The 14,730-nt window shown below is 34.1% G+C and overlaps 1 protein-coding gene across 8 annotated transcripts in view; it reads right to left on the bottom strand.

Moving 5' to 3' along the window:
• Positions 1–14,730, bottom strand: part of ARHGEF7 (Rho guanine nucleotide exchange factor 7) — a 329,493-nt gene that overhangs the window by 155,509 nt on the left and 159,254 nt on the right. For all 8 annotated transcript variants that reach the window (XM_074299550.1, XM_074299548.1, XM_074299551.1 and 5 more), the window contains one exon: positions 7,851–7,939. In XM_074299550.1, the coding sequence (XP_074155651.1) occupies positions 7,851–7,939 (89 nt within the window). The remainder of the gene's footprint in view (positions 1–7,850; positions 7,940–14,730) is intronic.

The raw sequence follows: 14,730 nt of genomic DNA, 5'->3' as shown, positions 1-14,730 counted from the left end.
AACTCACAAATATGTCAATGAGACATTGGGAAAAGGAGTGAGCTTAGAGTGAGAAAATAAGGGGACAGTGTTACACTTCTGTGCTCTACCAGTATCTTGTCTTTTCCTAGCTGAAAATTTCATTTTTTCTGATGTTATTAAGTGTTAATCATGATCAGTGCCTCCAAATGCTATTTATTTCTGAGCTGTAAAGACAAATAGAGTGTGTGTGTGTGTGTGTGTGTGTGTGTGTGTGTGTGTGTGAGAGAGAGAGAGAGAGACAGACAGACAGACAAAAAAGAGACTTCTCTTATTTAGTACTCTCAAATTTCATTCACCATGATATTTTTTGGTATCATCCCTTAAATTTACTTTCATAGTGAAGTTACTGGATATCAACATATACTTCAATTTGACTAAGAGACTCTTGTCAAGTTCTTCATAGAATTTTTCTAATACATCATTTGCAAAAGATAGTGAATTATAATTATCTACACTTCGGACTTTTTGCTTATCTTGAACTACAAGGCAATTTGTGATGGTTTTGGATTACAAAATGAAACCAATGTCAACCATTTACCATAACCATATATGAAGTTAATGATCACTGAAAACAAATCTAAGAGTTCAAGTAAGTATATTGATATTATCTTTAAGGGTGAACATATTTAGGGGTAAACTCTTGGTACTGGAATTTCTTCCACCAACATAAATCACAATACATCTATGACAATTTTGAATTATAAATCAAGGAAGTACTTTAGGTATGGGAGGCAAACAATTTTAAGACATAAAATAGCCCACAGATAAGATGGTATGAAAACAAATTTATCTATCCTAAATATAAGTTTACATTTCCTATTTTTAGTTCTGAATATATAAAAATACTACTGGGGGCAGAGCCAAGATGGCGGAGAAGATATACGTGAATTTGTAAGCTCCCTTCTTCCCTCATTACCAATTAGTTAAATCAGCCTCAAAAATAATGCTGGACTGATAGAAACCACGATTAGAAGCACAACATACCAGCTGAAGAGAATCTGGAGTCTCTACAGAAAAGGTCAGTTCCAAGGGGAGGAAGAAAAAAGGCCAGCACAGACGGTTAGGTGCTAGCACACTGTACCAATCAGGCTGGGGAGAACTCTAGGATCAGAGAAGCCACTGAGATAGAGGAATCTGACACAGGTTATTAGCTCTTCTCTGCTTATAAAACAGCAGTTTAGAAGAGAAATCAACCCACTTTGAAATATAAAGCTAGATCCTAGAATCACCCCAATCCAGAAGTTTCCTAACAGATCTCTACACGACAGCCGCCTTCTGCTGTACCGGGCTTCACCTTGGGGTAATTAAGAGCTTGAACAGCAGGGACAGAGCCCACAGCAACATCTAATCCACATAGGGCCAGGCTTGGCCTGAGGCTGGGGAACTCTAGCAGCAACCGAATTCCCAGAGAAGCTGAACTCCCAGAGAAGCAGAACCTTTGAAGGAGGGACTGCAGTTTCTGGGCAGACACTTCCAGTTTGAATGCAGGGGCTTTTCACATCAGCTGCTGATATCCATGCCACAAGGAGGCATTGGCTGGGCTTTGTGTCACTTTTACTATTCAGTCTTAAATCTCAGGGAAGTCGCTAGTACACACAGCGGGGTCCTTCACTGGGCAACCCTCACAGTGCAGCCTTATAACCTCTGAGGCATTTCCGGAAAGGGGGGAGGGGAACTCTTCCAGAGCTCTCTCCTAGCTCAGGCACAGGAGCCTCTGCATCCATCCAGTCTGGGAGGAAGCTGGTAAATAAGTAAATAAATAAACTTCTTACCCCAAGGGCAGACCCCAAAAGATTTTTAACAATGAGTAAAAAGCTGAAGAGAACTATTGATTCGTTCTACACAAAGAAAGATCATGTATCCAACCCCGAGGAAGTTCACAGCAGAGTCAGCAAGATAACATTCTAAAGGGGAATGGTACCTGCCTCCCATCACATAAATCTCTACTAGAAGAGACTATTAAAACATTAAGAGAGTTTGAAGAAAAATGGGAAAAGGAAAGAGAAGCTTTGATAGAGAATAACAAAGTCCTGAAATTTGAGTTGGAAAAAATAAAGAATTCATAGGAGATGCAGGGAAATAAAATTTGTGAATTAGAAAAGGTTAAAAAAATCACAGGAAAGTAGGATTTCTGAATTGGAAAAGATAAAAAAGTCTCAAGAAAGTAGGATTTCTGAATTGGAAAAAGAAAATAACTCTAAAAAAAATTAGGGAAATGGAAAAAAATTCAATAGAGCAAAATAATTCATTTAAAAACTCAATTGGGCATATACAAAAAGAAATGAAAAATGTGAATGAAGAAAATAACTCATTAAAAATCAGGACGGAACAAATAGAAATGAATGATTCATTGAGAACCCAAGAATCAGTCAAACAAAACAAAAACAAAAACAAAAACAAAAACAAAAACAAAAACAAAAACAAAAACAAAAACCAAAAAAAAAAAAAAAAAAAAAAAAAAACATGAAAAGCTGGAGAATAACGTCAAATACTTACTGGGAAAATCTATAGACCTGGAAAATAGATCTAGGAGAGATAATCTGAGGATCATTGGACTTCCCGAAAACTATGATCAAAAAAAGATCCCAGATTCTATTTTACAGGAAATCATCAAAGAGAACTGTCCAGAGATAATAGAAACAGAAGGGAAAATAGGCCTTGAAAGAATTCATCGAACACCTTCTGAAAAAGACCCTAAGAAAAGAACTCTATGGAACATTGTGGCTAAGCTGCAGAACTATCAAACAAAGGAAAAAATATTGCAAGCAGCTAGGAAAAAAACAATTCAAATATCAAGGGTCATAATAAGGGTCACTCAAGATCTGGCTGCCTCCACATTAAAAGATAGAAGGGCCTGGAACCTGATATTCCAAAAGGCAAAAGATCAAGGATTGCAACCAAGAATAAACTACCCAGCTAAGTTTAGCATTTTCTTCCATGGAAGAAGATGGTCATTTAATGAAACATCGGAATTCCATTTGTTTCTTAAAAAAAAAAAAAAGACTTAAAACAAAAAATTTGATCTACATCCACAAGACTGAAGAGAAACAGAAAAAGGTAAAAAGAACTCTTGACAACTGTATCTCTGTTGTGGGTATATAGAAAGTACGCATGGATAATTTGAGTTTACTGATATTAAAAAAAAAAGGAGAAGTAGTAAAGGGAAGGGGATAGTATCAGAAAAAGGGGAAAGAGTGATAAAAAGAGGGAAACTACATCCTAGGAAGAGGCATAGAAAATATACCACATCTGAGGGAATTTAGAAAGGGGGAGAATCATTGTGTGAATCTTACTCTCATCAGAATAGGCTCAAAGAGTAAATAATTGACTTATTTGTTTTTCAGAGAATTCTCTCTCACCTCATTAAAAGGGGGGAGAGGAAAAGGGAAAAGGAAAAGGGGAATAAGGGAAGGGACTTGGAAAGAGTAGTGAGAATTACTAAAAAGGGAGGGCTGCGCGTCACAAGTGGGGTCTATAAATTAAATATTGGGGAAGGGGTACAGGGGGGCAAGGGAAAAAAGCATAATCTGGGGATAATATGATGGCAGGAAATACAGAATTAGTAATTTTAACTGTAAATGAGAATGGGATGAACTCTCCCATCAAACGGAGACGGATAGCAGACTGGATCAAAAGTAAGAACCCTGTAGGGTTGTTTATAAGAAACACACTTAAAGCAGGGAGATACAAACAGAGTAAAGGTAAAAGGTTGGAGCCGAATCTGTTATGCTTCAGGTAAACCCAAAAAAGCAGGGGTAGCCATCCTTATCTCAGATCAAGCAAAAGCAGAAATTGATCTAATTAAAAGAGATAAGGAAGGAAACTATATCCTGATAAAAGGTAGCATGAACAATGAAGCCATATCAATACTAAACATATATGCACCAAGTGGTATAGCATCTAACTTTCTAAAGGAAAAGTTAAGAGAGTTGCAAGAAGAAATAGACAGTAAAACTATGATAGTGAGAGATCTCAACCTTGTACTCTCAGATTTAGACAAATCAAACCACAAAACAAATAAGAAAGAAATTTAAAAAGTAAATAGAACATTAGAAAAACTAGGTATGATAGACCTTTGGAGAAAACTGAATGGTGATAAAAAGGAATATACTTTCTTCTCAGCAGTTCATGGAATCTATACAAAAATAGAAAATGTATTAGGACATAAAGATCTCAAAATTAAATGCAGGAAGGCAGAAATAGTAAATGCCTTCTTCTCAGATCACAACGCAATAAAAACTACATTCAATAAGAAGTTAGGGGTAAATAGACCAAAAAGTAATTGAAACTGAATAATATCATTTTAAAGAATGACAGGGTGAAACAGCAAATTATAGAAAAAATTAATAATTTCACCCAAGATAATGACAATGATGAGACATCATACCAAAATCTGTGGGATGCAGCTAAAGTGGTAATAAGGGGAAATTTTATATCTTTAGAGGCTTATTTGAACAAAATAGAGAAAGAGAAGATTAATGAATTGGGCCTGCAACTTAAAAATCTAAAAAAAAAACAAAAAAAAAACCAACAACAACAACAACAACAAATTAAAAACCCCCAATATTAAATAATTAAATATTTAACTTGAATATTAAATTTGAAATACTTAAAAGGAGAAATCAATAATATTGAAAGTAAAACAACTATTGAATTAATAAATAAAACCAAGAGTTGGTTTTATGAAAAAGCCAATAAAATAGATAAACCTTTGGTATATCTGATCAGAAAAAAGAAAGAGGAAAATCAAATTATTAGTCTTACAAATGAAAAGGGGGATCTTTCCACCACTGAAGAGGAAATTAGAGAAATAATAAGGAGTTACTTTGCCCAACTTTATGCCAAAAAATTCGATAACTTAAGTGAAATGGATGACTTCCTCCAAAAATATAGGCTTCCTAGATTAACAGAGGAGGAAATAAATTGCCATTTCAGAAAAAGAAATAGAACAAGCTATTAAATCAACTCTCCAGGAAAAAATCCCCAGGACCAGATGGATTTACATGTGAATTCTACCAAACATTTAAAAAACAACTAGCCCCAATGTTATATAAACTATTTGAAAAAAATAGGGGATGAAGGAGTCCTGTCAAACTCCTTTTATGACACAGACATGGTACTGATACCTAAACCAGGTAGATCGAAAACTGAGAAAGAATATTATAGACCAATTTCCTTAATGAATATTGATGCTAAAATCTTAAATAAGATATTAGCAAAAAGACTTCAGAAAATCATCCCCAGGATAATACACTATGATCAAGTAGGATTTATACCAGGAATGCAGGGCTGGTTTAATATTAGGAAAACTATTAGTATAATTGACCATATTAATAATCAAATTAATAAAAACCGTATGATCATCTCAATAGATGCAGAAGAAGCATTTGATAATATCCAATATCCATTCCTACTAAAAGCGCTTGAGAAATAGGAATAAATGGACAATTCCTTAGAATAATCAGGAGCATATATTTAAATCCGTCAGTAAGCATAATATGCAATGGAGATAAACTGGAACCTTTCCCAGTAAGATCAGGAGTGAAACAAGGTTGCCCACTATCACCATTACTATTCAATATTGTATTAGAAATGCTAGCCTTGGCAATAAGAGTCGAGAAAGAGATTAAAGGAATAAGAGTAGGTAATGAGGAAATCAAACTGTCACTCTTTGCAGATGATGGTATACTTATAAAACCCCAGAGATTCTAATAAAAAGCTATTAGAAATAATTCAGAATTTTAGCAAAGTTGCTGGATACAAAATAAATCCACATAAATTCTCAGCATTTTTATACATCACCAACAAAATGCAACAGCAAGAGATAAAAAGAGAAATTCTATTCCAAACAAATGTTGAGAGTATGAAATATTTGGGAATCCATCTACCAAAGAAAAGTCAGGAATTATATGAGCAAAATTAACGAAACACTTGCCACAAAAATAAAGTCAGATTTAAATAATTGGAAAGACACCCAGTGCTTGTGGATCAGCAGAGTGAATATAATCAAGATGACAATACTCCCCAAACTAATCTATTTATTTAGTGCTATACCAATCAGACTCCCAAGAAACTATTTTAATGACCTAGAAAAAATAACAACAAAATTCATATGGAAAAATAAAAGGTTGAGAATCTCAAGGGAATTAATGAAAAAAAAAGTCAGATGAAGGTAGTCTAGGTATACCTGATCTAAAACTATATTATATAGCAGCAGTCACCAAAACCATTTGATATTGGCTAAGAAATAGACCAGTCGATCAGTGGAACAGATTAGGTACAAAGGACAAAATAGGGTACATCTACAGCAATCTAGTCTTTGACAAACCCAAAGATACCAACATTAGGGATAAAAATTCATTATTTGGAAAAAACTGTTGGGAAAACTGGAAATTAGTATGGCAGAAATTAGATATGGATCCACACTTAACACCATATACCAAGATAAGATCAAAATGGGTCCATGATTTAGGCATAAAGAATGAGATAATAAATAGATTAGAGGAACAGAGGATAGTCTACTTCTCAGACCTGTGAAAGAGGAAGGAATTTGTGACTAGAGAAGAACTAGAGATCATTATTGATCACAAAATAGAAGATTTTGATTACATCAAACTAAAAAGTTTCTGTACAAACAATACTAATTCAAACAAGATTAGAAGGAAAGTAACAAATTGGGAAAATATTTTTATAGTTAATGGTTATGATAAAGGTCTCATTTCCAAAATATAGAGAGAACTGACCCTAATTTATAAGAAATCAAACCATTCTCCAACTGATAAATGGTCAAAGGATATGAACAGACAATTCTCAGATAATGAAACTGAAACTATATCCACTCATATTAAGAGTGTTCCAAATCACTACTGATCAGAGAAATGCAAATTAAGACAACTCTGAGGTATCATTACACACCTGTCAGATTGGCTAAGATGACAGGAAAAATAATGATGAATGTTGGAGGGGATGTGGGAAAACTGGGACACTGATACATTGTTGGTGGAGTTGTGAAAGAATCTGACCATTTTGGAGAGCAATCGGGAACTATGCCCAAAATGTTATCAAACTGCATACCTTTTGATCCAGCAGTGCTACTACTGGGCTTATATCCCAAAGAAATACTAAACAGGGGAAAGGGACCTGTGTGTGCCAAAAGGTTTGTAGCAGCTCTTTTCGTAGTGGCTAGAAACTGGAAGATGAATGGATGTCCATCAATTGGAGAATGGTTGGGTAAATTGTGGTATATGAAGGTTAGGGAATATTATTGCTCTGTAAGAAATGACCAGCAGGATGAATTCAGAGAGGCTTGGAGAGACTTGCATGAACTGATGCTGAGTGAAATGAGCAGAACCAGAAGATCACTATACACTTCAACAACAATACTTTATGAAGATGTCTTATGATGGAAGTGGATATCTTCAACATAAAGAAGATCCAACTCACTTCCAGCTGATGAATGATGGACAGAAACAACTACACCCAGAAAAGGAATACTGGGAATTGAATGTAAACTATTAGCACTACTGTCTATCTACCCAGGTTACTTATGCCTTCGGAATCCAATACTTAACGTGCAACAAGAAAATTGGATTTACAGACATATATTATATCTAGGTTATACTGTAAGACATGTAAAATGTATAAGATTGCCTATCATCTAGGGGAGAGAGTAGAGGGAGGGAGGGGAAAATCTGGAAAAATGAACATAAGGGATAATGTTATAAAAAAAAAATTACTCATGTATATATACTGTCAAAAATGTATAATTATAAAATTAATTTAAAAATAATTAAAAAATAATAAAAAAACTATTTAAATTAATTACTCACCACATTGTAATAGCTTTTGTTAATTGCAGATGTATCAAATCCTTTAGGAGGGCTCTTCAATGCTCCTGACTTGGGGGACACTGGCTTTTCTGAAACAACAACAGGATGCAATTTTACTGTTCAATACTAAATACTAAACTTGCTAAGAAGAGTACATAGGCAAAATATAGTAACACTTCACTTATTCAGAAGTCACTGACCTGACAGCCACTACCACCCAGAATATAATCATCAACCAAGAAATCAGCAAAATTTCCTATAATTCTGGATTTGGGCATATTATTTTTAAAAATTTTAAGGAACTCTTTAAGTGCTGCTGTGGCACTGCTGAAAAAGAAAACCATGTAGATCAATGGAAAAAGCACTGTATTTGGAATTACATGAGCTAAGTTCAAATCCTGGCTTCTTTCCCAATTACCTGTATGCTATAAATCAACTTCCTTAATCTTTCTGAAACTCAGTTTTCCTGATTAAAATGAAAGGACGGGACTAGATGTTCTCTAAAGTTCCTTTTAAAGCTAAATATATGATACCATGAATGTTACATAACTGGAAGAAAGCCACTGAAACACTGAGTAGATGGTAGAGTATATTCTCTACATGAGGATGTGCATAAGAAAGGTCTGAATGAGAAGAAATGGACTGATTGCAACTTCCTTACTAGAGGGAATATACATATTAATAAGATCACATGTCTCCTATGAAATAATAATGAAAAAAGATGACCAATAAATTGGAAGACTAGACATTTTCCCCATTCTCACCCCCCCAAAAAAAAAAAGTCCAACCAGCCTTATGAATTAACAGTGGAGATTATCAGTCCTTTATAACACTCACTCAGCACCTGTCCATCCAGCAGCACCTACAACTAACAGGATAGGGACTCCTTCGGGACTCCTTCCCTTCTGCAGTCAATGCGCCATCATATCCCAGCCCCTGCCCTTGGAATCATAGGGAAAATTTGTATTTCCTTTTGCTTGGGGAAGTCCCTAGTTCAGAAAACTCCAAAGCTGCAGAAAGTCTGATGGACCAATACACACTATCATCCTCCAATTGTTAAAAAAAAAAAAAAAAAAAAAAGCATGAGATACAGATTCTGCCCAGTCAGAGACCAAATAATTAACAAGAACTTGAGAGAGGGGGGAAGTATGCACAAATGAGGACTGGAATCTAAATGCAGCAAATTCTGTCCCTCCAGTACATGGGCATGAACTGTGACCTGATAAAAGTAGATTCCCCAACTCTAGGGGAGACAAAAAGTTATGAAGATGAACTCCAGAGATAAACTTCCATTAAAAGTGTTCAAGAAGTCAGAGATTAAGTTATAAGGGATTATGGGGGGAAGTTCCTCCCCAAAAAAGAAACAAATAAGGGGGAAAGGCAAAAAAATAACCAAAAACTCAAGAACAAGAAAATTTAGACAAAAATCTAAGAACAACATAAATAAATCAACAACAAAGTATTAAAATTAGGAGGAAATATGAATGACAAAATATGAGAGATTACAAATCTCTCTCCATAAATATCATAAGGCAAAGGAAAATGAACCAAGACCTACTTAGAGAACCTTATGGATTCCCAAGAAAACATAAAACTACAATAAGAGTCACTATAAAGAGAAATTAAAATCGGGATAGAATCAAGATGGCAAAGAGTAGACAGGTCTTTGAGCTCTTCCTGGCTTCCCTCAGAGCAAGATCTCTGAGATTCCTGCAGACCAAGTCTCTGAACTGGTTTTGGAGTGACAGAACCAACACAAAAATTGACCATGTATTAGGGCATTAAAATCTCAGGCAAATGCAGAAAGGCAAAAATAGTAATTTTTTTTTCAGATCATTATGCAATAAAGGGGAAAATTGACAAAAATTAATTGGAAATTAAATAATCCTTAAGATTAGATTATTTAGTGAGAAAATTAGTGAAACAACAAATCACAGACACAATTGATAATTTCATCCAAGAGAATGACAATAAGGCAACATACAAAAATTTAGGGGATTTTATCTCTCTAGATGCTTACTTGCATAAAATAGAAAAAGAGAAGATCAATGAATTGGGCATCCAACTAAAAAAGGTAGAAAAAGAACAAATTTTAAAACCCCAACTAAATACCAACTTTGAAATTCTGAAAATAAAAGGGAGATTAATAAAATTGAAAGTAAGAAAAATACTGAAATAATAACTAAAACTGAGTTAATTTTTTTCATAAACAACAAAATAGATAAACCTCTAGTTGATTTGATTAGAAAAAGGAAAGAAAAAAATCAAATTGTTAGTATGAAAAATGAAAAAGCTAAATATTCCACCAATGAAGAGAACATTAGAGGAATAATTAGGAGCTTTTTATCCAGCTGTGCGTCAATACAGTTGATATATCTGATACACTAGATGAAATGGAGAAATACAAATATAGATTGCCCAGTTTAACAGAGGAAGAAATGAACAGTCCCATTTAGAAAAAGAAAATGAACAAGCTATTAATCAACCCCCCAAGAAAAAAACTCCAGGATCAGATAAATTTACATATGAATTCTACCGAACATTTAAAGAACAATTTTAGTCCTATGCAAACTATTTGGAAAACTAGAGAAAGAAGGAGTCCAACCAAATTCCTTTTAGGACATAGTTATGGTGATAAGGCCTAAATCAGGTAGAGTCAAAATTGAGAAAGAAAATTATAGACCAATTTCTGTAATGAATATTGATTCTTTTTTATTAGTGTCCCAGGTTCCTCAAATCCTCTCCAATATTCAGCATTATCTTTTCCTGTCATCTTAGAGGTATGAAGTGGTATCTCATAATTGCCTTAATTTACATTTCTCTAATCAATAGTGATTTAGAGGTGTTTTTTGTTTTTTTTTTTTTTTTATGTGACTAGAAATAGTTTTAATTTGCTAACAAAACCAATGCAAACAAGCTCAGGAGGAAGCAGAAAACTGGGAAAAATTTTTTACATCCAACAGTTCTGATAAAGGCCTCATTTCTAAAATATATAAAGAATTGAGTCAAATTTATAAGACTATAAGCCATTCTCCAAATGATAAAAAAATCAAGGACATGAGGAGAGAATTTTCAGATGAAGAAATTAAAACTATTTCTAGTCACATTAAAAAAAAAATAAACCTCTAAATCACTATTGATTAGACTTCATACCTGGGACAATAATACACTGTTGGTGGAGTTGTGAACTGATCCTACCATTCTGGAGAGCAATATGGAACTATGCCCAAAGGGCTATCAAACTGTGTATACCCTGTGTCTAGCAGTGTCTCTACTGGGCCTGTATCCCAAAAAAGATCATAAAAAAGTAAAAAGGACTCACATGTGCAAAAATGTTTGTGGCAGCTTTTTGTAGTGGCAAAAAACTGGAAACTGACTGGATGCCCATCAGTTTGAGAATGGCTGAATAAGTTATGGTATATGAATGTTATGGAATACTATTGTTTAAGAAACAGAAGGAAGAAAGGGAAGAAGGGAGCAAGGAAGGGAAGAAAGGATCCTCACAGTTCAAACTCCAGGATACAAAGTAGTTAAATTTTAACAAGATAATTAACAAACAATAAATGCTGCAAGTAACTAAAAGAAAAATTTCAAATATAAAGGAAAACATTTTTTTTTTAAAAAGTAAGATTATTAGTCAGGAGGACCTGAAGTCAGGCTGAAGTCAGGAGGACCTGAGTTCAAATCTGTCTGCAGACACTTAACACTGCCTAGCTGGGTGACCCTGGGCAAATCACTTAGCCCCAATTGCCTCAGCCAAAAAATACACACATACACACACACAATTGTGAACCCATCAAAAACTGAAGGAAGCGGATATGATATTCTAAGTAAGATTTAACATAAACTTATTTCCTATACAAAATAGAGACTACTAATCCTGAAGACAAAAAAAGCATAGGAGAATACAGATCCAGAGAGGAGACTGCTATATGGTAAAGGGGGATGAAAATGAGGAGGGGTGAGGGTAGAATTAGACTACATAATCTGAAACAAACATTATATTCTACCATGGGTCAATGCTACCCAAATTACTTCTCTTATGAATTGATACTTTTAAGAATGACAGAAAAACAGAATAGAAATAGAAAAGCTGCACAACATAGAAAAAAAGGAGTAAGGAAACAAGATCTATAATGGCAATAATATGGAAAACTAGTTAGCAGAAGGAAAACAAACTTGGTACTTTAGAATCTTTAATTTAATAACAAAAAGAAGTATAAACTCTGAATCAAATAAAAAAGTCTAGAAGAGACAGGAAGGCATAAAGAGAATAAGGTAAAAGAAATCCTTGGGGAAAAAAAGGTACAGAAAAAGGAAAAAAACTAAGAAAAGGAGTTGCAAAAGATGTAATATTTTGAATTAACTACTTAGCTGAGGAGGAAAAGGGGGGGGGGGAAAGCAGGAAGAATTATATAACTAAATTTTTAAAAGTCAATTAAAAAAAGGGGGTAACCAGCCTATCAAAGTGAAGAACACAGAAAATTAAATTAACAAAATTTTAAAATAAAATAAAATTTTAAACAAACAAAACCTGGAAAAATATAAAGAATTATAAGAACCTAGAATGGTGCCAAACTTATTTTATGAGACATAATCTGTTAGGATTCTTACAAGGTAATGTACTTAGGAGTTCACACCTTTAAAGGAGTTTGATCATTGGTCCACACATTATACTTCACACCTTTAAGAAAGCATACTTTTAAGAGCTCCCACAAGCCCACTCTTGGAGGCAGAGTCTGATTCATTCCCACTTCGACTTTCATGCTGGCTGGAGACACTTGGACAAAAGCTCTTGGGAACCAAAGAGAGCTTAGAGAGCGGCCTCAAAGAAAGCTAGCCCAGCTCCAAGTGAAGGAGACAATACTTGAAGGAGAAAATAAAGGAGACAATACTTGAAGGAGAAAATAAAGGATCTGGAGATAAGATTTGGAAAGAGACAGTAAAGAACTTTAACTCTTGGCTGCATTTTGGGATTAGTGAACTGAACTGAAAGTAAGGCTGCCTCCAGAAGCTCCCCAAGAAATCTGCTCCAAGAGAACGATTACAATTTAGAGAAAAAGAACATCACAATAATTCTAATATCAAAACCAGAAAAGAAAAAAAATATATAAGAGATATCATTCATTACTACTCAATCAAAAATTTTAAATAACATCCAACCAGACAATAGCAATTAATTCAGAAAAATCATACATGACCTGATTCATATTTACAAATAACAGCCTGCAGCCCCCCTTTTTTTAATGTTTCATCTGTGATGGGCTTAGTTCTTTTTTTTTTTGTAATTTTTTTTATTAATTTTTATAATTATAACATTTTCTTTGACAGTACATATGCATAGGTAATTTTTTTTTTTTTTTTTAACAGCATTATCCCTTGTACTCCCTTCTGTTCAGAATTTTTCCCCTCCTTCCCTCCACCCCCTCCCCTAGATGGCAGGCATTCCCATACATATTAAATATCTTATAGTATATCCTAGGAACAATATATATGCCTGCAGCCCTTTTTTGTAGTGGCAAGAAACTGGAAACTGAGTGGAAGCCCATCAGTTGGAGAATGGCTGAATAAGTTATGGTATATGAATGTTATGGAATATTATTATTCTTTAAGAAACAATCAGCAGGATGACTTAAGGGAGGCCTGCAGAGAGACTTACATGAACTGATGCTAAGTGAAATGAGCAGAACAAGATTATACAAAGATCAATTCTAATGGGCGTGGCTTTTTTCAACAATGAGATGATTGATGCCAGTTCCAATGATCTTGTGATCTACATGCAGAGAAAGGACTGTGGGAATTGAGTGTGGATCCCAACACAGTATTTTCACTCTTTGTTGTTGTTTGCTTGCATTTTGTTTTCTTTTTCATTTTTTTTCCTTTTTGATCTGATTTTTCTTGTGCAGCAAGATAATTGTATAAATATGTATACATATACTGGATTTAACATATTTTTTAAACAAATTTTGGATTACTTGCCATCTAAGGGAGGTGATGAGGGTTATGGGGGAAAAATATAGAATACAAGGTTTTACAAGGGTTAATGTTGAAAAATTATCCATGCATATGTTTTTGAAAATAAAAAGTTTTAATTAAAAAAAAAACAAAAACAAATAATGGACCTGAATCAAGAATGTTTAAAATATGTTCAGCATTTCCTTTTTAAGAAAGCATAGACTATATACTAATATTTTATAAATAATTTTATCCAAAATTGCTGAGGAAAAAAAAGTTTTTAAAAGAGCCTGGTATTTAAAAGTGTCAAGTTTCAATTAACTAGAAAATTCACTGATGTGATGTTCATGTATAAGTTAGGTAGACAGGTATGTATGTATGTATGTGTGTATGTATATGCATGTATGCATGTATACACACCCATAACTCATTAAGAAATTCTCAAAATTTGTTTAAGTAGATCAACAAATGACAAAAACAGAGCTAAAACAATCTTATTTACATACTGAACTTACAAGTCTATAAGATGTTGTTATAAACAGATAAGCTATTTGTTAGGATTTTTTAAAGGTGCTAAGTCACTGGAATGAATAGAGACAATTGATTTGATCCTATTAGGAGATGTTATGAGCCATAACTTGAAACAAGGTACTTAGTGGAATTGAGGAGACAATGGTTAAATCTAATTTAGCATAGATTTAATCCTACAACAAATAATGGTTTCCTAGTGATGTAATGATTGGTGTGTACTCAGTGTGCAGCATATAAGCAAGAAACTCTCAGGGCCAAGCACACAGAAGTCCACAATCCTCTCTCTTGGAGACTGAGTCAAGATTTCATTCCCACTTCGAAGTTCAGATAAGAGCTCTCGGGGAACTAAAGAGAGAAAGAGGCCTCTAAGAAAGCTAGCTGAGCCCCAAGTGAA

Source organism: Sminthopsis crassicaudata, chromosome 3 (assembly GCF_048593235.1).
Source record: "Sminthopsis crassicaudata isolate SCR6 chromosome 3, ASM4859323v1, whole genome shotgun sequence".
Taxonomy (NCBI): domain Eukaryota; kingdom Metazoa; phylum Chordata; class Mammalia; order Dasyuromorphia; family Dasyuridae; genus Sminthopsis; species Sminthopsis crassicaudata.
The sequence above is the reverse complement of the archived record's forward strand: the minus strand, read 5'-3'. Positions and strand labels throughout refer to the sequence as shown.